Source organism: Sorghum bicolor, chromosome 6 (assembly GCF_000003195.3).
Source record: "Sorghum bicolor cultivar BTx623 chromosome 6, Sorghum_bicolor_NCBIv3, whole genome shotgun sequence".
Lineage (NCBI taxonomy): Eukaryota > Viridiplantae > Streptophyta > Magnoliopsida > Poales > Poaceae > Sorghum > Sorghum bicolor.
In genome coordinates, this window is record NC_012875.2 from 7,755,052 (window position 1) to 7,780,719 (window position 25,668).

Consider the following 25,668-nt stretch of genomic DNA (forward strand, 5'->3'; position numbering starts at 1 on the left):
CAACTCCACCTCCCGGGCCTTCTTTCTCTCTCACGGTGTCCATTTGCGCATGTCTTGCCCGTATACCTCCTCTCAAAACGGCAAGGCTGAGCGCATGATTCGCACCACCAACGACACCCTGCGCACTCTCCTGCTTCAGGCCTCTCTTCCTGCTCGCTTCTGGGCCGAGAGCATGCACACCTCCACTTACCTCCTTAACCGCCTTCCTTCTGCTGCTTGTCCAGCTCCCACACCACACCACGCTCTCTTTGGTACCCCTCCTCGCTATGATCACCTTCGAGTCTTTGGGTGTGTGTGTTACCCAAACACCACCGCCACCGCTCCTCACAAGCTGGCACCACGTTCAACTCTCTATGTCTTCCTTGGGTACTCCCCGGATCACAAGGGGTACCGATGCTACGACCTTACCTCTCGTCGAGTCCTCATATCTCGCCATGTGGTGTTCGATGAGTCGATCTTTCCCTTTTCCACCACTACCACTCCTGGGCGTCTACCCTGCCCGGGTCCCGAGGGGTCACCTTCCGGCCCGGCCCTTGCGCCTGACGCGGGTCCCGGGTCGGCACCTCCGACACCGGCCCCACCGGCACGCTTCGCCCAGCCGGTGCGTGTCTACCAGCGACGTGCTCCCGGCGTGGGTCCCGAGTCGGAGTCTCCGACTCCGGCCCCACCGGCACGTTTCGCCCAACCGGTGCGCGTCTACCAGCGACGTGCCCGGCTGGCGCCGCTGCCTCCGGCGGCGCCGGTGGCCCCCTCTTCGCCGGGGTCACCTGCGCCGCCGGCGACACCGACCGCGCCGCCGAGGCACCTAGCTTCCCGGGTCGCGACGTCGGTGTACCACCCTCCGCTCCTTCACCGACACCCGCGTTATGTTCACCCGATGGTGACGCGATACGCGGCTGGGACCCTGCAGCCCCGGGCTCTTGCGGCGATGCCCGGGGACTCGCAGGTGTCATCGGTACCCTCTTCCGTCCGCGAGGCCTTCCTGGACCCTCACTGGCGCCGAGCGATGGAAGAGGAGTACGCGGCCCTCCTCGCCAACCAGACTTGGGATCTCGTCCCTCGTCCCCCGGGCTCCAATATCGTCACTGGCAAGTGGATCTGGACCCACAAGCGCCGGGCTGACGGCACCCTTGAGTGGTACAAGGCTCTCTGGGTTCTCCGGGGCTTCGGCCCGGTGGTGAAGCAGGCCACCGTCCGCACGGTGCTCTCGCTGGCTCTCACGCGCGGGTGGCCCGTGCATCAGCTGGACGTCAAGAATGCCTTCCTACATGGCGTTCTTACTGAGACAGTCTACTGCAGTCAGCCAGCGGGGTTTGTTAACTCTTCTTGTCCAGACATGGTGTGTCGGCTCAAGAAGTCTATCTACGGCCTCAAGCAGGCCCCCCGGACGTGGAACCATCGGTTTGCTGCTTTTCTACTGACTCTGGGGTTTGTGGAGGCCAAGTCAGATACCTCTTTGTTCATCTATCACCATGGGGCTGAGACTGCATATCTGCTGCTCTATATTGATGATATTGTCCTCACAGCCTCCACTGAGTCACTCCTTCGGCGGATCAACGCCTCTCTTCAGCAGGAGTTTGCTATGAAGGATCTGGGTGGACTACATCACTTCCTCGGGGTCACTGTTGAGCCTCACCCTGCTGGATTACTCCTTCACCAGCGGCAGTACACTCTTGACATCCTGGAGAGAGCTGGGATGACTAACTGCAAGCCCTGCTCCACTCCAGTTGACACACAGGGCAAGATCTCGGAGGCTGAGGGTACACCAGTGACAGATCCCACTGCATATCTGAGTCTTGCCGGAGCACTTCAGTACCTCACCTTCACCCGACCGGATATCACCTATGCAGTTCAGCAGATTTGTGTTCATATGCATGATCCCCGGGAGCCACACCTCACCGCTCTCAAGCGGATCCTACGCTACCTCCGCGGCACCGTCGACTTCGGTCTCCTCCACCGACGGTCGTCCTCCACCGAGCTCGTCGTCTACACTGACGCCGACCGGGCCGGATGTCCGGACACCCGCCGCTCCACCTCCGGCTACGCCGTCTTCCTAGGCGGCAACCTGGTGTCTTGGTCGTCCAAGCGCCAACCGGTCGTCTCCCGCTCCAGTGCCGAGGCGGAGTACCGCGCTGTCGCTAACGGCGTGGCTGAGGCTTCCTGGCTCCGGCAGCTCCTCGCCGAGCTCCACAGCCCTCTCTCCCGGAGCACGCTGGTCTACTGCGACAACGTCAGTGCGGTGTACCTCTCCACCAACCCTATGCAGCACCAGAGGACCAAGCATGTGGAGATCGATCTACACTTCGTCCGGGACCGGGTCACTGTCGGCGATGTTCGGGTCCTCCATGTCCCGACTACCTCCCAGTTCGCCGACATCTTCACCAAGGGCCTCCCGTCCTCGACCTTCGCCGAGTTGCGCTCCAGCCTCAACATCACCAGTGGCTAGTTGTGTCTGTGGGGGGGCTCGTGTGTGTACTTCTTTTCGAGTCCAGTCTGCAATTCCGCTGCGCCGGTAGTTCAGACTGCGGGGGGTGTTGGAGTATGTGTAATACAGGCTCATGTGGCTAGGCCCATGAGACCCATGTATCCCTAATTATATGGCACCCTGGTTAGGGTTAGCCCAAGTAATGAAACCCTAATTTTAACACTTATGATCAACCAGTCAGTTGTACTGTGGAGTGAAGTTTTCACCTGAAGACCAACATATTAAGGCCTTGTTTAGTTCGCAAAAATTTTCAAGAATCCCGTCACATCGAATCTTTGGTCACATGCATGGAGCATTAAATATAGACGAAAATAAAAACTAACTGCACAGTTTACCTGTAATTTGTGAGATGAATCTTTTAAGCCTAGTTACTCCGTGATTGGACAATGTTTGTCAAATAAAAACGAAATGCTACAGTACCCAAAAACAAAAAACCTTGCGAACTAAACAAGGCCTAAACATTTGTCTCTTGATATTACCCATATTTGTGGCTATATGTGAGATTTGACTTCTGGACTCATATATAGTGTGTATCTGGTTTTGTCCTTAAAATTGGGTGCTACAACATGTATCCATATCCTTTCGATATCGATACACATATCTGTATCCGTGTTGCATAGTATGCAGGAGATTGTGTATCATTTCATTAATAAGAGAGAAATCTCCCACCCAAAGACAAACCTAGACACACTTACAGAAACACACCCAACATAGAAGAAAAAACTTAAAAGAAAGATCATTGATGAAACATAAGCACGAGATCATGTCAGATTTTGCTATTGTGCCCGTTTTCACCAATTTTGATCCTTCCATTTGTTAAAATCAGGATACTTCTAACAACAATCCTGACACTTTCTGGGGCTTGCACCAAGAAAATCATTGAGGAAAACTTCAGGATGACCATGCCAGGTTTTGCAATGTCTCCACTGCAGCATGATGAGTGCTGGACTAGGCTAACTCAGCTAGCTTCACCTATAGTGGCATCTCAGTCTTAAAACAGGCAGATTCGTTTGGGCATATGGGAGTGGTTCAAAACTAGGGGGTGGCTCATTGCAACAAAATGAATTTGGGGTGGTTTTTTGCAATTTTCCCTTATTAAAATGAAATAATAAAGGTTAGCAGTGGCATACCTCCCAAACAAGTTACCAGCAGCAATTGTGCTTGCTTGAACATTATAGTCAACTGTTTCAGTGACTTCTCCTAGATCATCACCTGTCTGAAGTACCTATTGTAACACACAATCAGGTTTTACAATTAGTAATTATTTAACCATTTCTTCAATAGAAATTAGAGGATCAAGCAAAATTGAAATGTCAACTAACGTCTGAATTTTTTCTATATTCTAATGTCTTTAAGTACCAAGAATCGAAAAAAAAAACCTATTATCTCTTAGTGCGTCCACATGACAAAAACTATAAATGATAACTCAGTAACTCGCTATAGTAAATATTCAAGCAAACAAAAAAATCAAATCAGAGTTACCATTGTGCGGCTTTCTAGGCTTATTATCAAATAAGCATGATATTCATTATTGTCAGCTGTATTTCCACGAGAACTCTTGTAGTAAACTGTCCAAATACCTGTGCAACTTGGTAATTCCACCTAGACAAGTCATGAACAAACCATAAGTAAAATACTAGTAGATAGCAAACAAAAAAATTCTGAGAATAACCTAAAAGTAAAGCTATAAGGCTATAACTACGGAATATTGCTAACATCCACCATATAATTGTTTTGATACTACAGAGCTCCAACATGTCAATTTCCCTTACACTTTCCCACAATGTCATGACTTGGTATTTGCAGAATGGTGGAGAAAACACAAGTATGGGTCTGTATTCCACAAAGAAAACTGAAAAGGATTTATCTTAACCCTGTTGTCATCTTGGGATCCTGGTGGTTATGGAATGGAAGCATCAGTGCATCAGAATGCATGCGTTTTAGGTGGTGCCACACCAAGGGTTTCTAATCGTCTTAGAGACATCTCTGGGGCCAGCCACCTAAGGTGCCTGTCTGAAGCTAAAGGCTTGAGAGTCCTGTGGTCAAGTCAGATTGGTGGCAGCGACCATGATTGTTAGTCTTTTATTTTCATGGTGGGCATGATTAGTTAAGAGGACTGTGTGGGGGAGTTTCTTCCCCAGGTTGGGTGCTCTTGTGCTTTGTTACACTTTTCTTTCTCCTATAAATACAAAGATACACAGCTCAACAGTGATAAAGATTCCTACTATGCCTACTGTTAGAAACTGTAATTTCCTTGATTAGGCTAACCCTAGGAGGGTAGCAATATAGTATAGCATACATGGGCCTCATGGGCCTAGCCACATGGGCCAATACTCACTCCTATACTCCAACAACTACTCCCCAACTTTCTGTCACCTTCTACACTATTTTTCACTTAAAGTAGACAGTGATTGCAACCGCCTCGTATCAATGTCATCATCTTCATCGCCAACAATCAACACAACTCCCCCCTCCTTATCTACATGACAACCTTACGTTCAAAAAAAAATCTACATGACAACCACGAACCACTGATGAGCCCTCATCATCACTGAGAAGCTCACAGCCAAACTTTGCTTACTAACAACACAACCACCAAAATAGAGCACAAATCTGCCTCCAACACCAACCATCTATAGCCTTCGCTACTAGCAAACTCTTATGTTTCATTTTTCTACTGACATAGATTGTCTACCAATCATAATAACGACAGCAGCCCATCCAACCTGATTTTGCAAAATCTAAGGTTCTGTAAAGTTTGTCGCTTTTTTTTGTTTTGTGTGTGTTTTTTGGGGTCAGGAAAAGGCACTTCGCCTCTTTCCTTTGTATTTCTATCTCCTTAATGAAATGACACACAGCTCTCCTGCGCGGTTCGAGAAAAAAAGATTATGTCCAGAACAATACCAGGTGTTATAGTGGCATCTTGACAAAGAAAGCAAATGGACCAAGAATTATCTGCTTCCCAAAAGAGTGAAAAAGTGACTGGACCAAAAATACAAAAAGAAAATGAAGAGAAAAACATGCACCTCAGTAATTAAATCTGGACGAATAGATTGTTGAAGGGCCGAGAGTGTTCCATTTTTTCCATGCCCAGAACAACACACCTGAAACACCCAATATTATCACAAAGGGAAACTTATATTAAATGAAGAACGACAAACATTATACAGCTTCAGTAATTAAACTACGAAATCAGGACAGGTAGATTTTCAGTTCATTGCCTGAAGAGCGACAAAGATTTGATGCGAACAATGGTGACCAGAGTAAAATTATGGATCACTTCAATCAGGATGATTAGCGCAAATTAATTCAGTTAATTAGCATAAGTATTGGATGTGTAAGCTCCATGTGTTAGGGCTGGTCCCGCATAAGCCCGCTTTAACTGATCAAGCAAGAACAAATCCAGTTTCTTCGTTACCCCAATCTAAGTTCTCCCATCCCAAACAACTAGAGGTGATCTGCTTCCAGCAATGTTTACCCCATAAAAAACATCAGTCAATTGCAGAGTACAGAAGAATACTCCAGCAGCTAATACATAAAGTAAAATGAATAAAAAAGAAAACGTTAGCCTAAACATTTTAACAGACTAAACAGTCACCTATTGTTTAGCTATTTATTCGGGCTAAACGGACATTTAAACAGGCTAAACGGTGATTAAACGGACACGGCAAGCCACCGTGTAGCATTTACACGGCACGTAAACGGGCTATAGGGCCATGTACATGAACAATTGGTTGCTAATTGCATGTTGCGATTTTTTTTATTTGGTTCTTTCGAAAAACTTTGCAAAGGGACCCTCTAACTCTGAGAATATTTCTAAATATGGAAACAGGAGGATGGCTCTAATTGTCATCTCACGAAAGGTAGATAACTCAGTGCTGTGACATCTAAAGCCGACCTTGCTGCGTTTTAAGGATGTGGCAGCATGCTATGTTTTAAGGAGGTGTGTGTGTGTGTTTGGGTCTATGTACAACTCTTTCTTCTCCTTTCAATGAAATGATACGCAACTCTCCTGTGAATTAGAGAAAAATGTACCCTGATCTGTGATCTCCATGCCAATAAGAGCTGAGCCCTTGAGTCCATTGTCTGAAATTGATTCCTAGAGGTCCTATTTGCAATAAGTTTTTTGAGATCTGAAGTATAAATAGCACCTGATCATATATCATTATCTTCCATGTTTTAATGTACTTAATTGGACATCCTCCAATTCTTGACATTGTTCTTGTTGCGAGAATTGCATAAACACATTCAAGTAAAAATCGGGGACATACACAGAAACTAAGCAGTGTCAGGCTCCCTTGTTAGTTTTAGTAAGCTTTTATCACATTTTCTTTGTCCCTATTTTTCCTTGACTTCAGAATCTAAATTTGCATGTAGGATGAAGCATCTCAAAACCCAGCTAGTATTAATCCCATAAAACACTTGCATTTTAAGCAATTGATGGAATCAATTAATCAACCATGTTTTCTGCAAAATCAATCATGAAAAATATGTAATAAATTCCATGTACATGTTAGACCAAGCTAGAACAAATGAAAATGTAGACATAATAATTATAAACAACAATTGAAAGGTAAGAGTATCATAAAAATTACCAGCTCATAATTGCTTTGCTTCGCAATGCCTGTTGCATTGGGATCAGAATTAGTTCTTAAACCATATGCAAAATCTTTCAGAGGACCAACATTGATCAGAGCATCTCTTACAACAAATGAGATCTTCTGTAAAGTTTTGGTGAAATAAATTAGCAATAAGAAAGAAGAAAATGGGAAGCAGCTACGCAGCTATGAGCAGCAGCAAACTCATCATGTAACCATTAAAATGAACTTAACCAAAGTACAAATCATATCACCTACAGCAAAGGGAAAATATTACAGCGCAACAGAAGGTAACCATAAACAGATAGCTACCATACAACAGAAAGTATATTCTTTATACCTGTGCTGAATCTACAATATTTGGCACAGTCTTATTATGAAAAGAAAGTTCCTCAACACTGGTAACATCTTGTAGAACATCAGAGGGAATCCTCTTCAGGCGCTTTGAGAAAGGCAGATCACCTTCGATATCAGCAGACTGTTACACAAGTAGACAACCATATATCAGTCACCTTCAATATTCAAGGAGTTTAGCATACTTCCCAAAAGCTAACTGCACGTGTCACAAATGATACGTGCATAGCCAGAAGTATGTACAGAAAGAAGATGATGCATAATAAATCATAAAAAGTGTCAGTTGTCAGAATCAGGAAAAAAAACAATCAATAAGGTACTAACAATTTAATGAACTACACAAAACTCTTATAAATAATGTAAAAGAAAAGGCACAGTTGACGATTGGTGAGCCAAGACAATTGACACGGGGTCTGCTTTTTCTAATGGGAAGTTGGCTCAGAAGTATTCCAAACAGGCCCAATGAAAAACAAACAATGTAGGTTTTTTTCTGCACTACCATTCCTACCATGTGAATCTAGATAATTGGCCCTGTTTGGAACTGCTTTTTTCATGAACTTATTTGACAAGTCAGCTTTTCTTTAGCTCAACACACAAGCTGCTTGTTGGAAATCCTAGGTTGATGTTTGGCACCTTAGCTTGTCTATATCTTTTTCACCATCACTTACATGTGAGTCCCTGACGGCAGCGGATGAGACGAGCGTGTGGCACTCTTGAGGAACAAGGCCACAAGCACGACTCCAGGCAGCGCAGGACGGGATCTCGCATGAGGTGGTCAGCTGGAGCTCACGTCACCGAAGGATGAAAACTCGACGAACTAGAAGTGTCGTCAAGTCAGATAGAGCCAGAGAACCACCGCCGAGTTAGACCAAGCTGGAGCGCAACTACCAACCTAGATGAAGACAGGTGCCACCACCACGCCAAACCAAGCCAAACTGCCGCCACTAAGAGAGATCAGGCCGAAGGGCTGCCAACACCGGCCACGCACCACGTGAAGGGAATCTTAATGGACGTCATTGAGATGTGAAGGTTCGGTGGAGATTGAGGGACCACGACTAGAGATGGAAGGACGCAGAGGGAGTGATAAGAGCAGATGAGGGTGGAGGGAGAGAGGAGAGGAGATGGGGGTGGAGGGAGTGAGGAGAGCGGACGGAGGTGGAGGCGCGTGAAAAGCAGATGGAGGCGGAGGTTGCAGGGTATTAGAGATATGTATCAGTCTAGCGCATGTATATGAGATTCACCCCTCCTTAATGGAGTGTTACCCCAATCTTCTACATGGTACCAGAGACCCAGACCCCTTTCTCTTGGTCTGCTCGATCGCCTCTGCCGCGGCCTCGCTCCCTCCATGCCCACAACGGTGCTGCACATGCGAGCACAGCCTCCCTCGCGCACCTCGCCTTCCCACTGCCCTGTTTAGCCGCCCGCGCACGCCTCCTCTACACCGCTGGCCCCGTCTTCCCTCCCTCACCGCCTCCGCTCGCGTAGCCACGGCCGCTTCCCTTGCTACGTAGCTGTGCGCACCCCTACAAGCGTGCCATCCACCTCGCGACGCTGCCTTGCGCTGCCGTACCGCTCCCATGCGTGCGCGAGTCTTCCCTTTCCCGTACTCACGACGACTCAAGAGTCGCAGTCTCCTCTACTCTCCCATACTCGCGACAACTCAAGGTTGCAGTCTCCTCTGCTCTCACACCGACTCTAAAGGTCGCGGGTCGCGGTCTCCCCTGCACCAAGGGCTCCGTCCCCGCTGGTCCGATCGTCGCACCCTACACCACTATCATCGTCCACTCTCACGTCCCCATCGTCCTCGAGCTGCAACACCCCAACTTCCACAAGTGGGCGCCCTTCTTCAAGTCCCTGCTCGGGAAGTTCGGCCTTTGCGGCCTCATCGATGGGACTGTTCCGGCCAATCCCACTGGACCCTGTGGGCCATAGACAAGCCTACATCCACGGTTGGCTCCTCGAGTTCGTCGGCCCTGATGTCCAGCACCTCGCCTCGAAGGACGATCAGACAACACACCAACTCTAGGTTGTCGTCGAGGGCTTGTTTCTCTCCAACAAGGAGCACCGCGCTTTCTTCCTGAATGAGGAATTTTCCTCCATGAGACAAGGGGACCTACCTATCAATGACTACTGCCAGCACATGAAGACTGTTGTTCTGTCTCGCCGTCACAGCTCGTCCTCAACCTCCTCCAAGGCCTCAATCCACGATTCTCTAGCACGATGGACATCGTTGACACTTCGCCTCTGGCCGACTTCAACACCACGCGCCAAAAGCTTGTTCTCAAGGAACTTCGCCTCACCAATGAAGGCAAGGTTTCCTGCACAGCATGTTGCGAGGCCTCTGCTTGCTTCGGCGCGGCCTGTCCTACTCCTAGCGGAGGCAGTACCAACTCGAACCGCCACAAGAAGAAAGGTGGTTGAGGAGGGGGTCAGCGGCAGCAAGGTGGCAAACGTGCTCCACCCCCAAGTGGCTAGTGGCTCTGTGTTGGTCCCCTTCCTGGACAACAAGTACAACAGCAGCCCTGATTTCGCCCCCCCCCCCCCCCTCTCAGCAGCAGCCACAATGGCGTGGACAGGGGCTACTTGGGGCTCCTCCACATGCACATTCAACCTTCGCTCCTACTGAGTTCTCCACTCCGACCGTCGTTCAGCAGCCATAATTTGCTCCCCTGCCAGGTCCTCAAGCTGGTGGGTGGAACCAGGAAGGTCTCATCGCGCCTTGAACCAAATGGCCATTGAGAGTGCTAGTCCCTGGGTTCTGGACACCGGTGCCACATCTCACATGGCTTCTTCGGATGGTATACTGCTCACCCGCCTCCCTCCTTCATCCATTACTATGGGCAATGGTCATTCTATACCAACCTTCTTTCTGTTCGTTGATTTACACATGATAATCGTTGTTCTATCGAATTTGATGCTTTTGGCTTCCCTGTTGAGCATCCATGGATGGGGCGTGTGATTCTTCGCTGCAATAGCAACGGCGATCTCTACACCATACCATCCGCATCACCACCCATCACCGCTTGTCTCATCCACATTATGGCATCACCGTCTTGGTCATCCGAGAGCCTCTGCCATCACCTTCCTCCAGAATCAATCGGTCATCACGTGTAATAAAGCAGCAAGATCCTTGTGTGATGCCTGCCAGCTTGGCAAACACACTCGCCTGTCGTTCAGTAATTCAGTTTCCACCACATCTGAACCTTTTGCTCTAATTCATTGTGATGTATGGACCTCTACAGTCCTTAGTACTTTGGGTTATAAATACTATTTGATCATTATTGATGATTTTAGTCATTATCATTGGTCCTTTCCGCTGCGTCAAAAATCTGAAGTCTATGGTCATCTTGGCAGCTTTGTTTCCTACACCCAAACTCAATTTGGTCGTGTGCCCAAGTGCTTCCAAGCTGATAATGGCACAAAGTTTGTCAACCATGCCATAGATGCCTTCTTATCCAGTCGTGGCATTCTGCTTCATCTTTCTTGTCCTTACACCTCTCCACAGAACAGCAAAGCTGAGCGCATGATTCATACCACCAATAACACTGTACGCACCCTGCTGATTCATGCCTCCATGCCACCCACCTACTGAGCTAAGGCGCTTGCTACAGCAACCTACATGCTGAACCAGCGCCCATCTTGCTCTGTTGACAATCAGCTTCCATTCCAACTCCATCGCTCCGTCCTGGATTATTCACACCTCCGTGTGTTCGGCTACCTATGTTACCCTAATCTCAATGCCACGATTCCCCATAAGCTTGCACCACGCTCTGCACCGTGCATTTTTTTGGGCTATCCATCTTCTCGCAAGGGTTACCAGTGCCTTGGCATTTCCACTCAGCGTGTGATTGTATCCTGCCATGTTGTGTTTGATGAGTCAATTTTTCCCTTTGCTGCTACCCTGTCTCCGACGTCTTCGCTTGACTTTCTTCTACAGCGGTCGCATCCTCTGTTACAGAGGTTGAGCAATCCTTGCCTCAAGACCGCGATGATCCAACCATCATCATGGCTGGCCCTGCTCGGCCTTCTGTTCAGCCGGCCATCCCTGCTGACTAGCCGACTGGCCTCCTAGTACACACGGCCGGTCATCCTGCACAGCCACCAGGCCCTGCCCCTGCTACGCCTTCAGGATGGACAGGCTAGCTTGGCCTCACCTACTAGCATCGGCCCCCAGCACCAGCACCAGCGCCAGCTGATCAATGTTTTAGCGGCAAGGTGTACCAGCGCCGGTCTTCTTCGCCAGCTCTGCCATCCAACACCACGGCTGCGTCGCCATCATCGTCTACTATCACCTGGCAGGCCTCCACAGCCTCGCATTATGCATGGGCCGCAACCTCCCACCGATGCTGCCCATGCTCCTTCAGGGCTGTTGCAGCCCCCTCCACCTCCATGTTGGCCTATGCTAGGGCCTGCATCAGCCCACCACACGCACACAGAGCGGTGTTGTTCCTCCTGTCAACTACAAGGGCTTGTCTGCAACATCGGCACTTGCGCTGCTCGCCAATTATCGCAGTGCGTTGGCTGATCCCAATTGTCGTGCTGCGATGGCGGACGTGTATCAGGCTCTCCTCGACAACGACACCTGGAGTCTAGTTCCTCGACCTCGACAATGGCACCTAGAGTCTAGTTACTCGACAACGGCACCTGACAGTGCCTGACAGTGCCAACATTGCGACAGGGAAGTGGCTATTCAAGAATAAATATCATGCTGATGGCTCCCTTGCACACCACAAAGCTCGTTGGGTTATCCGCGGCTTCTCCCAACAGCATGGCGCCAACTACAACGAGACATTCAATCTGCTCATCAAGCCTGCTAGGATCCAGACTGTGCTCAGCATTGTTGCTCCTGATCGATTCACCAGCTTGATGTGAAGAAAGCGTTCCTTCATGGCACCCTTTAGGAGACAGTCTACGCATACCAACCAGCTAGCGTCATCGACCCGTCAACTCCTGACTATGTTTGCCTATTGCAGAAATCACTATACGGCCTCAAGCAGGCTCCTCACGCGTGGCATCAGCGGTTTGCCACCTACATCTGCATCCACGGCTTCACTGCAGCCAAGTCTGATGCTTCTCTTCATCTTCATGGAGTGATGGCATATTTGCTCCTGTACATCGACGACATCGTCCTCACAGCATCCTCTTCGGATCTTTTACGACGCATCATCGACCGTCTTAGCTACGAGTTTGCCATGATGGACCTTGGGGCTCTACACCACTTCCTCAGCATCTCCGTCACTTGGTCCTCCGACGGCCTCCACTTGTCCCAGAGACAGTATGCCATCGACCTTCTTCAGCGGGCCGATATCGCTGAGTGTCACCCCACGGCAACACCTGTTGACTCCAAGTCCAAGCTATCTGCCACCACTGGAGCTCCAGGTGCTAGCCTTCAGAATACAGAGCCTTGCTGGCGCCTTGCGGTATCTCACGCTGACTCGGCCAGACATTGCCTATGCCATTCAACAAGTCTGCCTCTTCATGCACAACCCACGAGAGCCATATCTTGCTCTGATCAAGCGCATTCTGCGCTATGTGAAGTGCACCCTCGACGCTGGTCTACACCTCAGCATTTGCAGCATGTCATCCATCACGGCATACTCCGATGCTGACTGGGCTGGATGTCCAGATTCTCGGCGGTCTACATGAGGCTACTGCATCTTCCTCGGAGACAACTTGGTTTCCTAGTCTTCAAAACGGCAGACCACAAGTGTGGAGGTGGAGCACCGAGCTATTGCTCACGCAGTTGCTGAGTGCTGCTGGTTGCGCTAGCTGCTTGAGGAGTCTCATATCTCGATCCCTTCGGCGACCATTGTCTATTGCGACAATGTCAGCTCAATCTACATTATTGCCAATCCGGTTCATCATCGTCGCACGAAGCATATTGAGATTGACATTCACTTTGTTTGTGAGAAGGTGGCTTTGGGGCAGTTCATAGTGCTACATGTACCCTCAGCTCATCAGTTTGCGGACATTATGGCTAGGGACCAGTCTCTGCATCCAGTTCCCTCCCACTGTGACTGCGGGCACGTATTAGAGATATGTATAAGTCTAGCTCATGTATATTGTATCTTGGCTATATATATGAGAGGGTTTTTTGGATTCTCGCCATTACAATTTTTCAACTTTTGAAAAACGCCATTATAATTCATCTTATTGGAAACTTGCCATTGCAATTCTGTTTCTCCCACAACCATGCCCTGATCTTCGTATGGAGCGTACCTAGGCCCACTTGCAGGCGATGTTTTCCCATGTGTCCCTGTATTGCCCATGTTTACGAGGATAAGGCAGGACCACTGCGCCGACGCCGACCCGCCTCTGGCGTGGCGCCTTTGCAGGCGGAGGCGGCACTAGTGTAGAGGCGGGCGGAGCAGAACGGTGAGGCTGTGGCGCAGTCCTGGCTGGTGGTGTGGGGAAGACAGTGCTGTGCGACGCGGCCTGGCGTGACGTCGAGGTGGGCTCCCGCATCATAATGTCGAGGAGCCCGGCAGGTGAGGCTCCGGATGGTGCGGCGAAGAGGTATGGTTTCGCTCGGTGCCACGCGGCGTGTCAAGGGAGGCTTGGCGAGGTCGGGGTGAGGCTACCCAGAGTTCGCATTGCGGTTCCCAGCTCCCAACTGCAGCCGCCGTCGGGCACCTCGGCCACCCTCCATGGCTGTCGCGCCATCCCAGTCAAGTTGTCGTCAGGCCATCCCAGCAGACAAGCAGGCAACCTCACCATGGCCGGCGAGCGCTCGCAAGCAGGCTGCCGCTGGGCAAGCGCACGAGCGGAACATTGCACAAGCACACGCTAGCTAGCTGTCGTGTCGAGCCACCTTGCGCTAGCACACAAGCGCCGTGCAAGCACCCGAGCAAGCACGCAAGCACCCAAGCTAGCTGCCACTACTCCTTGGTCTCATGACCGTTGCCGCCTTGAAGATGTCCGGCGTTGGCGCGATGCCGGACTCCACGAGCAGCTGCGCAGCCTCCCCTTCCACCTCCCCTTGCGCTTGCGCTTCAAGCAGCAGGCACGCCGTGGCATCCGCATTCGCACCCGCAGCGCCGCAAGGCCCGAGAAGAAACCGGCGCGAGCTGACGCTTGAGAAGATGAAGGTCAGCGCCGCAGGTCCTACCTTATCCTCTAACTAGGGGCAATACGGGGATATACGCAAATACACCGTCTGCAGTTAGGACTAGGTACGCTGCAGCCGTAGATCAGGGCATGGTTGTGGGAGAAACAAAATTGCAATGGCAAGTTTCCAATAACGTGAATTGTAATGGTGTTTTTCAAAAGTTGAAAAATTGTAATGGCAAAAATCCAAAAAACCCTATATGAGATCCACCCCTCCTAATGGAGTGAGGTGTTATTCCAATCTTCTATACAGGGAACGCGGATGGAGGCAGAGGGCATGGGGAGAGTCAATAAGCTAAGAAAATGAGATCGTCGCCAGCTTCTACCTTATATATTTGCCCCTTATGATGGAGAAGCGCTAACAGAAGAAGCCCCTCAAAAGCCTGACATTTGGCTCCGCCTCAGCTTTTTTTTCAATGAGAAGCTATCTCATAAGCCGAACCAAACAGGGCCAATATTGTAGCATGGATCCAGCTAGATTCCAATAACAGCTTCTAATGTTGTTATCAAAAAAATAGCAGCTTCTAATGTTTCAGAGCTAGGGCAACTTACAATAAAATCATAGCCAAGTGGAACTTAGAAAGTCGCTGCAAAGTTGCAATACAATTGTCATGGGTCAAGCAGGGCCCACTGCAGCCCAGCGCAGGCTTGTGTGAACAGCACCCGTGGGTACTGTAGCAGACTGCAAGTCCATCTAAGTCAAGGTTTAGGAGTCCATAAAATAGGACCGCTCGTAAGACAAGTCAGGATGGGTCCTCCCTATATAAAATTATAAATATAAGGGGAGATGTAATTATTGAGATTAAGCAAGAGTAATCAAGGGGTAAAACCCTAAACCTCTCTAGCCTCTCCACGCTCGAGCTGCCGTTGGACATGCCGCTCTCCCTCCGCCCAATCAGGTGCAGCCTACTATCACCGCTGCCCCCTCCCTCTCTCTAAGGTGCAGCTAGCCCCAGTGTAAGAGAATAGAATTGATAAAATATTTGTTGTATTGCATTAGGCCTCGTGGGCTGATTATATAGAGTACGTAGGACTAACACCCCACGTGGATAGACAATGTGGTACTATTACTATTTAATCTAACATGCCCTCACAGTCACAGACGATGAGACTGGAGAAGAAGCTGACGAGCTAACATCCCACCGCAGTCATAACAATTGATGTGTCGCGTATGCTATGGCTGGAGAAGAAGCCAATAAGTCCTCATGCAAAGCGGTAGCGCTTTGTGCCGATGTCAAGGTTGCCGAACACGAGGGCGGAGGAGCCATGGTCGAGGAGCCGTGCTAGAGATCAAAGTAGCAGTCAAGGTAACCGATGTCCAGACGGCCGCACAAAAGCCACAGGCACAACGATGCACCATGAAGGTGATGGATACGCATCAAGGCAATTGTCATGGAAGGAGGCATCGGGGCGATGCCGAGGTTGACACAATTAGGGCCATCAAAGACGTAGCTGAAGATGGCGACACAATCAAGGGAGAGTTGATGTAGTCAGCTGCCAAGGACGAAGCTTGCGTCGGGGTTGCTGTGTCGTGGATGAAGGCACGCACCAGTGTTGCCAATACTGGACATACGTGGTAGGGGGGCCCAACCATGCATCCACGCCTGCCTGAGTGACCAGCAGAGAAGGCCTCGGTGGTGGTTGCAGTGCGCACAATGGTGGGGTAGAAGATGTCAATGCAGCATGCAGGTGTTCGAGTAGACGAAGTAGGTGAGGATGAGACGGCGACATTGGCGACATGGTTGCGCAAAATGAAGTTGTCCGAAGGCAGACGCGTCTAACCTGAAGGCAGCAAGCTGGGCGAGAGCAGATGCTCAGGAGTGACCGTCCAGACACGAAGCGCCACGCACATCAGGTCGAGCTCCAAGTTGACGATGAAGACCCAATCAGCGGGACAAAGACCTTGTGCAAACATGTGGGACAACAAAGATTGCGCAGCACAGCAGTCGATGCATAGGGGAAGGTAATTTAGATACAACAGCGAAGCAGACACAGGAGCGGCAGTGCTAAGGCCTAATAAGGCAAACCCAGGAGCGGCGGTGCTGAGGCCTAATAAGGCGACATAGTAGAAGCTCTATTGCTTAGAGCATCTCCAAGAGATTTTCATATTTTGTTCCCCAAAATATGGTGTTTGCCCACTCCTAAATTAGTACGAGGAAAAAAGAAGTCATCTCCAAGAGTTTCCTATATTTCTATCCAAAAATTTGTTTTCTCGTCACTTTTTCCTACGACCCGGTCTTTTGTATCAGGAACCCTAAATTTGTTTATGTACATGTTTAAGTCCTTCCACCAAATCTCTCTTGCGTTTTTCTCACCTGGAACCTTGTCTTTCTTTCTGCTTACTAGATGGGCCGGGAAACTCCAGATGCTCGCTCCTAAGCCGCGCGCATATATGCATGCCCAGGATAAATTTTTGCGAGGTTGGGAAAGATGGGGAGGGAAGATACCAAACTATTGGAGAGAGTTTTTTCTTATTTTGCCAAAAAGTTAAGGATGGGAAAGTCGGATGGTTAAACTGTTGGAGATGCTCTTAGAGAAGATGTGCGGCGTACTTGGAGTAGCACGCGAGGTCGTCAGGCGATGGGCGACTCAATCACAAACAGTGATCAGGCAAACCAAAAGGATATAACAGCGGATTGGGCGTACCCAGCAATAACCCCCATCCCTTGTTCTCCTATTTTGACCTCTTTCATGCACACAAAGAGAACAGATTGGGAGAGGACAGACGGAGGGGTGGTGCGGGGAGACCAAGAGGCAACTAGGCAGGACCCGACTAGTTGCGACGCGGCGATAGTGTGGCCTGGCATGACTTATCCAGTGCAATGGCGCGGGGCGCACGGTGGGGACAAACGGTGGTAGTGTCGGTGAGCAGATGTCGGGGCGGCGGCGGGGCGGGTCACACGAGGACAGCACAAATTGGCCGGCTGGCACCATGGTGGCTCATTGGGGTTGACCTGGCCTGAGCCACCACCACGGCGGCATGGGACGGGACGACTTCTAGCGTCCTTCACGGCGAGCACGAAGAGGGCAACGAGGTGGCATGGTGTCGCGAGAAGGCCCGATCTACTACTTGACGACGAGGATGGCAGCCTATAGGGGCCCGCGATGCGGTGGCTAGGGTTAGGATCTAAAACTGGACTCATGATACCATGTAAGAATAGAATTGGTGGAATATTCACTGTATTGCATTGGGCCTCATGGGCTGATTATATAGAGTACATAGGACTAACACCCCACGTACAATGCGGTACAATTCCTATTTACTAACACCTAGGGCAGTCATTCCCCTTCTCTAATCGCCCTAATTTCCCCAATTCTACCCTATAATCCATCTCCTCGGATGCAACCCATTACAACAATACTTAGATCCCCAAATCCATGTTTTCCTAGTTAATTCCATCTCTTTAAAGTATCCCAATGGCCACATTGGAGAGCATGAGGAATAAACACAATACAGAAAGAGCCAAAGTAGCCACAAAATTGGGCAAAGGTGTATATTTCCTCTCCAATGCACAACCCTTATTCGACGTTAAAGTTGGTGACCAAACTCACAGATCACAGTTGGGAACTGGAGAATGCTGATATTGAGACTAGTAGTTCTTGAGAAGATAAGTTGAGATGAGAAGAATTGGGTCAATGTGAGGATACGACAAGCAATGCATAAATAAAGAGGCATAATAAACACAGCACAATAAGGAGAGAACAAATGAGATGGCCAGGAGAATGATGCGACAAGAAACTAGGAAAAACATACAGGGATCTTTATATATCTACAGAAAGAAACTTAAAAGATTATTTTACTGAAAATTTTTGAGTGCTCACTGTAAAAATTGAAATTTAAAAAGATTATTATTTTACTGAAAATTTCTAGTGCTAGCTGCAAATATGATAATAATGGCACTTTTTAGCTATATATGTTTACACAGTGTCACAGTAGCAGTAAGCAAGAACTCATTTGAAGTGAGCAGTACATTTTTTAAGCATACAGGGTGAAGTTCTCAAACAAAAACAAAAATTTAAGAGGCACATCCAGAGAGAGAGGTCATAAAACTAACCTCATCTGTTAGATCAGGCAGAACTGATGTTGGCACGCCACAGGAAAATTGCACAAGAAGGCTATCTGCCAGACGACTGCCAAGAAAGAAGAACGAACTTCCAAGAGTTGTAGCACCCTATACCAAGCAGGTCAGTAAACATAAAAACATCATCCCTTCAGTTGAGTCAAAAAAAAAGGAACAAAACAAAGGCATAGATAACAAACCGAACTAAGAACAGATGCTTTGGATTTCATAAGATCTAATCTTTGCACAGCTCTGTAAATAAAAAAATCAAATAATAATAATCAATATGAAGTCTAAAACACTTGTACAAACTAAGTATGGCTTTCTCAAATGAACTGTGAGTGATAATAGTGCCATACCGCCCATCATAAACCACTGTTAGTAATAGTATTTCTCCATTCTTTGACGAAAACATCACAATGTCATGGGATAACCATGTTGCTTTAGCTACATCAAGCTCAACATGAAAACTTGTCTTAAGAATTTCTGGGCTGCCAAGTTGATAGAGAAAAATAAAGTGACCATCTAAAACCTCCAATGAAGAGTAAGGAAACTAAGAAACAGCATCTGCAGTCATGGATGGATCAAAGTAAAAAATTATATTGTATATCAAACCCAACTATAAAATTTTCATGCTAGATAAGCACCGCCAAGTGAATATGAGCAGCAGCAATGGCACCCTGTTGACTACTACCTCGATCGACAAATATAAGGCATTCTAGAGACTTTAAGACAGATTAGGAATAGAATAGATGTGTGTGCTCCTGAATAAAGGATAAGGACCACACCTAATTTCCTTAATTCAAGCGGCCGTTGGGCTACACCACTGTATTTAAATGGAAGGATGTCAACAGAATGGGAGAGAATTAATTAAGTGTGGGGTCCTCAGTGCCAGAATTCTTTGTCTTTGTGAACAAACTTAAAAAATAAAAAAAAAACTCAGAATGCCTTATATTTCAATATTTGTGTACGGAGGGAACAGTACATACTGCAAACACAACAGCTGTCACTGGTTTTTTAGGAGAATATGGTAGAGGAAGCCTCTACATCTTATAGTCTAGCCTACACGCCAACTGAACTCTGGGCTACAAACTCAGCATTGCACTAATGACACACTTATGCCTACAGCCTACACCACATATACAGGTACCATTCTTTCAACTATGCAGTTGAAGGTTTATATCTTTGTACATGACTTCTCCACACTTGATTTATGATTTATATCACATCAGTCTATAATTTCTATTCAAAGTTCATAGCTAAAGGAGTTATTGTATTGCATGGTAGGACAGCCAACACATTAGCGTATAATTTTCCTGTATGGTGAGAAACGAGAACACATAACCACGAGTCTTTGCATTTATCAATCGCACACTATGTATAGATTCTTCCATGGTGTGCTGTATGCATAAGGTTTGAAAGCATGTTCAAGTTTACAGCCTGCAGCCCAGTCACCGCGGAACGGGAACGATGCAGCGTTCCACGTTCCGGGAACGAGCGTTCGGGACGGGAACGCGGGAACGAAATCGTTCCCACAGTGTAAAAATTGCATCTAAAACGTCGTTCCCGTTCCCGGTTCGTCGTTCCTCGATCCGTCGTTCCGGGAACTCCGGTGACTAGGGCCTGCAGTCGGAGTTTAAATTCCTAAATCCAACAGCCAGGAACCCTTCTTTCTGTCCAAAACGAAATTACTTTCAAGATCTATTTCAAATCAATTCTGAAATTTAAAGTTCAGATTTTTTTTTACTTCTTAGCAAAAGTGTCCTTCATTATTACGAATCAAAGTATCAATGAGCTGAGGAGATTATTCATGAAATGGGAAATGCAAAGGAGTCAGTTGCATGAATCCCAGAAAACAAACTAACAGTTTGCTCATTTGCTCAGGTGGCGGTCAGCACTCTTCCAAGCAGTGTGGAACCTTGTTCCCTAACTTTTATTTTACCATAATCTAGAAGAAAAAATGTTGAGCCAAAGAGTTTAGTGAGAAAGAAACAACTGTAGATCATATGATCCTAATATTTAGAAGGTCAGCTGAAATAAACAGAACATGTTCCGAGACTAGTTTTTTTCAGGTACACGGATTGTTATGAGGTTATCATTTTACAAAAAGTTGACCACAGAAAATGACGAGCTTTAGATCAGTTCAGCTAATTTACAAGCCCACATGAGACGTTTCACTGAATTCAGTACTTTTAGCAACCTGCCTGCAAGCAAACAAATTCTTAGTTGTTGCGTTATTTTTGCTGCTTAAACTAGAATCAAATTTCCAGTACTGTATCTACATTCTACAAAGAGTGTAAATAGTATGTCCAAGAGGGGTTTCAGATGAGTGGTGGAGGTCATGGACATTATTGTATAATGGTGAATGCCACAGTAGATATATGCATGTATACTTAGTAAAAGGTGTGAAAAAGGATATAACAATAACAAAAGGCAGCTTATGAGTTGAAAGCGAGAAACATTTTTTTTTGGCAAATAACAAGCAAGCACTTATTCTAATGAGAAGTAGGACAAGTCACAAGGAAAGTAGGGATTGTGATTTTAAGCAAGAACCTTCCATCAGGCTGCGAAGAGAAACTGTTCAAGGCAAGTGAACAAGATGTGGACTGCAACAACAAAGATAATTTTTGAATCAATGGCTAAAGATCAACCAATCAATGAATAAATTTCATGAAGCATGAGTACATAGGTCAACAAACCTGACTATGATAATGGATTGAATTGGCACAGATCACAAGAATGCCACTTATAGGAGGAGGCACTGCAAGAAGTTGATATGCATCATGCGGAAGTTTCTGGAAAGAACAAACAGTATTTTGTAAAGATAAGTGTAAAGTTTATATTGAGTCCATGAAAATGGATGTTACGAGGTGCTGGCCTGCCATAAACACATAAAGGAAAGAAACACAACAAGCCCAACAGAATCACAAGATAGGAGGACAGAAGCCATGCTAAACTAAACTAAACTAAAGAGAGAGAGAGAGAGAAAATCACAGCAACCCATTACAGCAGGCACCGTGAAACAAATTGAAAATTAATAAAACTTTTCGAATCCCACAAAAACAAGGACATCAAAACAGTTAAGTACAAATCATGTAAGCTTAGCAAGTAATTATGTATTAGGTCTGGGCTCAAAACAACAGAAAAAAGTCAATAATAATCAAAGTCATCGCATAAACCTCCAAACAATTTCCAGAGAAAAATAAAATGGAAGATGCAGGCAATGAGGACCTAAATTTAAAGGTTGCACTAGTTATATAAACCTGTGAAAATATGGATCATTTATATAAAATTGCAGAACTTATAATTAAAAAAACAACACTACTACACTAGCATATTTCTTGAATAAGATATAACAAATTGATTTGGTGATTCTTGGATAACCAAGCCATATAAATATGTCAAGAATCTTTTGCTGAAACAATGTTGAAATACATATGCAGGACAGAAAACATAGATAAGAATTGACAAAAGCTTACAACTGATCTTGCACACTTACAGCAGCAGACCATATCATCGGATGTTGCTTTAAACCCATGCTTATACTAAATGCAGATAGCATGCATGTTTGGCTCTTTGATGAGATACGCCCAGCCCATGTCGGCTCTCGCTCATGAAGTATGACCAACACAGGCTCAATATAACCTGAAGGCATCATAAAATGGAAATGTCATAGCTCTGAATATGATAAGCCTGTACCACTATTAACAAACATGTATACAAAATGTGTGGCAACAAAGGAATTTGTGATACACAGAACTAGAAGCAGTGGCCAGAGCAAAAGAACAAAATTAAAGAACTCTGTCACATAAATCATCACCAAGTTATAGTGTACGAGAAATCAAGCCTGTAGCTGCTCCCCTGGGTCCCCCCCCCCCCCCTCCCTCCAGTTCACCCCTCTCCGTCGCTCGCGCCACACTCTCTGCATGGCCACGCCATCCATTTCTGCAGACACCGACCATATCAGAAGCCAGGGGCGGAGCTTGGTTAAGACCAAGCTGGGGCACGGCCAACCCCTGCCTAATGTGATCTCCATTGTCTAAATAGTGATTTTTGAACTATTCATCATTATAATCCTCAATTATATAGACCCCCCCCCCCAAAAAAAAAATCTATTGTCAAGTTCCGCCACTATCTCAGGCCACACCATCAATCTCCATGGCCAGCTTTTGTACCTAGAACAACTTACAATTTGGAACACAGGGTGTAACATGAGATTATGAGAACTTCAGGTCCCGGCAGAAAGCGATATGGCAGTAAACATGGCTGCTAGTCATCCTCAAAAATCTTAAAAATGATTATCATTTATTCAGTTAGTAACACAAGCACAACAAGATGGAAGTTGTTGTTTCTTGGTACTTCCTCCATCCACAAAAGAGTGTAATTATGGGATCCGTGACGGTCAAATTAACTCAAGTTTGACCAAGTTTATAGTGAATAGTATTAGCATTTATATCTCTGAATAAATTTATTATGAAAATATATTCTATAACTAATCCAATGGTACTTATTTTGTATCACGAATGTTAGTACTTTTTTATTTAAACTTAGACAAAGTTCAAACTATTTGACTTCTCAAAAAGCAAGAATGGCATTCTTTTGTGGACAGAGGCTGTGTACAGATTTAGTTATGTCCTCATTTGTGTCGAAGGAGAAAAACCATTTTACCAAGTGTACCAACAAGCACTCATAGTCATATATGATGATCAACCGTAGAAAAGTTGCAAAAAACATATATCAAAATAGGCTAGAGCAAAGAGTAGATATAAGCATAATGTCAGTACAATATAACAATACATAGCTAGAAATAAAGTAAGACAGATACAAATAAAAAAGAATGAATACAGCTAATCATTATGTCACAATAACAAACTTGTTACATGTCCATGAAAGTTCAACATAACTTAAAATGCATGAAAATTTTCAATGAAAACAAATATTAAAATGTGAGCTTTGATATAGAAAACAAATCCAAAGTGAAAATAAAGTGAAAAGAGATCTTATCTCACCATGCACAAATGTAAAGTCTTTGATGTGATTCATTTCTAAATCGCGTAAATCAATCACATATGAAGATTCAATCCGAACAGCAGTGGAACTCAACATACGTGTAGGTTCATCCTCTCCAACTAAGCTCTGCCCAACCTAATAAAGCATATGTAAAACCCTTGTAACTGGTCCGAAAGAGCTCAGTGCAGAAGTTATCGAAATGTTGGAAAACCAAACTACAAATTAAGGTTAAATGAATCAAAATATAAGAGATAAGAAGAAACTACAGGTAGTTGAACTTCATGATGAAAAAGGAGACCATCAAGCAAACTGCACCTCAGCTGCTTTCAAAATTATCATCTGCAATCCATAAACAAGCACAGCACCACATCTGCCTTGAGGATCTGCTTTTATGATAGGACCCCAGGCAAACGATTCCCTACCCCTTTTCAGATGGAACCATTCAGGGCCTTCAAAGCAATGCATTGAGCTGCAACATCACGAATCATAAGCTGTTAGGCAAGGGACAGAAAACTAGCTCAATCAAAAAGGGCAATTAGTTTAGGTTAGTGTACATTAAAAAGAAAGCCAGAGAAGAAAAAACAGTGCTACATATAATTTTATATCTATTTGTGAGGAAAACAAAAAAATTTGGTACTGTGGTATAAGCCATCAGCATCTTGATTCTAAAATAACTACAAAACAAAACAAAGCCTTTTAATCCCAAGCAAGTTGGGGTAGACCAATGCGTAGATGACACCCAACAAGAGCAACCAATAAAGAGAATCTAATAAAAGGACAAAAAAGTAGAATCCTTCAACATCTAAAACAAAAAAAGAACATGGGGATATTTCTTTGTAAGTTGATATCATTTCATTTATCCCCTGTCGTCCCCTGTCACGCCAACAGCAAAATTCTGATATGCAATGCTGCTACTACAGTTAAAGTTTACAACATTGTGCCCACCTACAGCAAATGAGAAATTTTTATTCCTAGCTTGTCCAAAGTGAGAAACAAGTGGATTATGTGCTACCTTGTTCTCAGGCCATTGGTGCTGTCATCAAACTCCATACATGCTATTTTTGCATCTTTAAACGTGACCGCAATGGAGTCTCGCCTATTTTCCGTGCCATCCGACAACACAGCCATCGATTCAATATTACCATGGAGCCTAAATGCCGTTCAGAGAATGATTAGTCCTCCAAGATGCACAAAATCAATATCTGAAATTTACAGCTAAAGTGAATGCAGAGAAGGAAGAGCGATCTCCCTGCACCTGTAATGGCACACAAGCTCTAGCCGAGCCCCGGAGATCCCATCCAGGATGGCGCCGGTCGACGAAGAATTCCCCACATCCTCGGCCCCCGTCGCGGAGTCGGCCCTCACGGCATACACCTCGAGCACGTTAGCCGCCGACACAACCAGGTTCGGGGTGGGACCCACTCGCCGCGGCGCACTAGCCGCAGCGGAGTCAATATCGCCGTCGGGTCCGGAGGCAGCGGCGGCGGGCGCGGCCGAGGAGAAGGCGGCAGCGTCGGCGGGGGAGTGGGTGATGAAGCCGGCAGCGCAATGGTCGATGCTGGTGGGCCAATGCATCATCTTGTACGCCGCATAGCTCATCTTCGCGGGATGGGGGGGCGCGGGCGACGGCGATGGCCCCCGAACTCGGATTTGGCAGCGGGATTTTGAACGAAATGCGACGGAACGAAGGGGGGGTTCGTACCAAAACCCTAGAAAACCCCCTTTCCGCGGTGAACAATTTTCGGACCCGCTCGATGCTTGAGTGTGGACCCCGCATGATTTAACTTTTTATTAGTGAAAAATTTTGTTTCGTCAAAGTGATTGGATGATCAACGAGCCAGCCCGGCCCGGCACGGCACGGCACGGGCCCGTGCTAGGCACGGCACGATAAGGCACGGGCCCGTATGGCCCGCGGGCCACCGGGCCGTGCCTTCATAGGCCATCGTGCCTGCCTGACGGCCCAGGCACGGCCCGTGGGCCGATTTTCGTGCCGGGCCGGCCCGAAAAGCACGAGGCCCAAAAGTGCTTCGGGCCGGCCCATGGGCCGTTATAT

At 46.9% G+C, this 25,668-nt stretch overlaps 1 protein-coding gene across 4 annotated transcripts in view; it reads right to left on the reverse strand.

Moving 5' to 3' along the window:
• Positions 1-25,376, reverse strand: part of LOC8069416 (probable cleavage and polyadenylation specificity factor subunit 1) — a 46,326-nt gene extending 20,950 nt beyond the window's left edge. For 2 of the 4 annotated variants that reach the window (XM_021462282.1, XM_021462280.1), the window contains exons 1-15: positions 24,871-25,376; positions 24,628-24,765; positions 23,931-24,084; positions 23,615-23,750; positions 22,105-22,250; positions 21,305-21,400; positions 21,159-21,211; positions 18,965-19,096; positions 18,806-18,857; positions 18,600-18,716; positions 7,424-7,561; positions 7,081-7,206; positions 5,512-5,589; positions 3,968-4,087; positions 3,616-3,710 (exon numbers count right to left, since the gene is read on the reverse strand). In XM_021462282.1, coding sequence (XP_021317957.1) covers positions 3,616-3,710; positions 3,968-4,087; positions 5,512-5,589; positions 7,081-7,206; positions 7,424-7,561; positions 18,600-18,716; positions 18,806-18,857; positions 18,965-19,096; positions 21,159-21,211; positions 21,305-21,400; positions 22,105-22,250; positions 23,615-23,750; positions 23,931-24,084; positions 24,628-24,765; positions 24,871-25,214 — 1,925 coding nt within the window. In that variant the 5' untranslated portion in view covers positions 25,215-25,376. Of the gene's footprint in view, positions 1-3,615; positions 3,711-3,967; positions 4,088-5,511; positions 5,590-7,080; positions 7,207-7,423; positions 7,562-18,599; positions 18,717-18,805; positions 18,858-18,964; positions 19,097-21,158; positions 21,212-21,304; positions 21,401-22,104; positions 22,251-23,614; positions 23,831-23,930; positions 24,085-24,627; positions 24,766-24,870 lie in introns of those variants that run through there. The other 2 variants (XM_021462281.1, XM_002447514.2) reach the window with 2 other exon arrangements.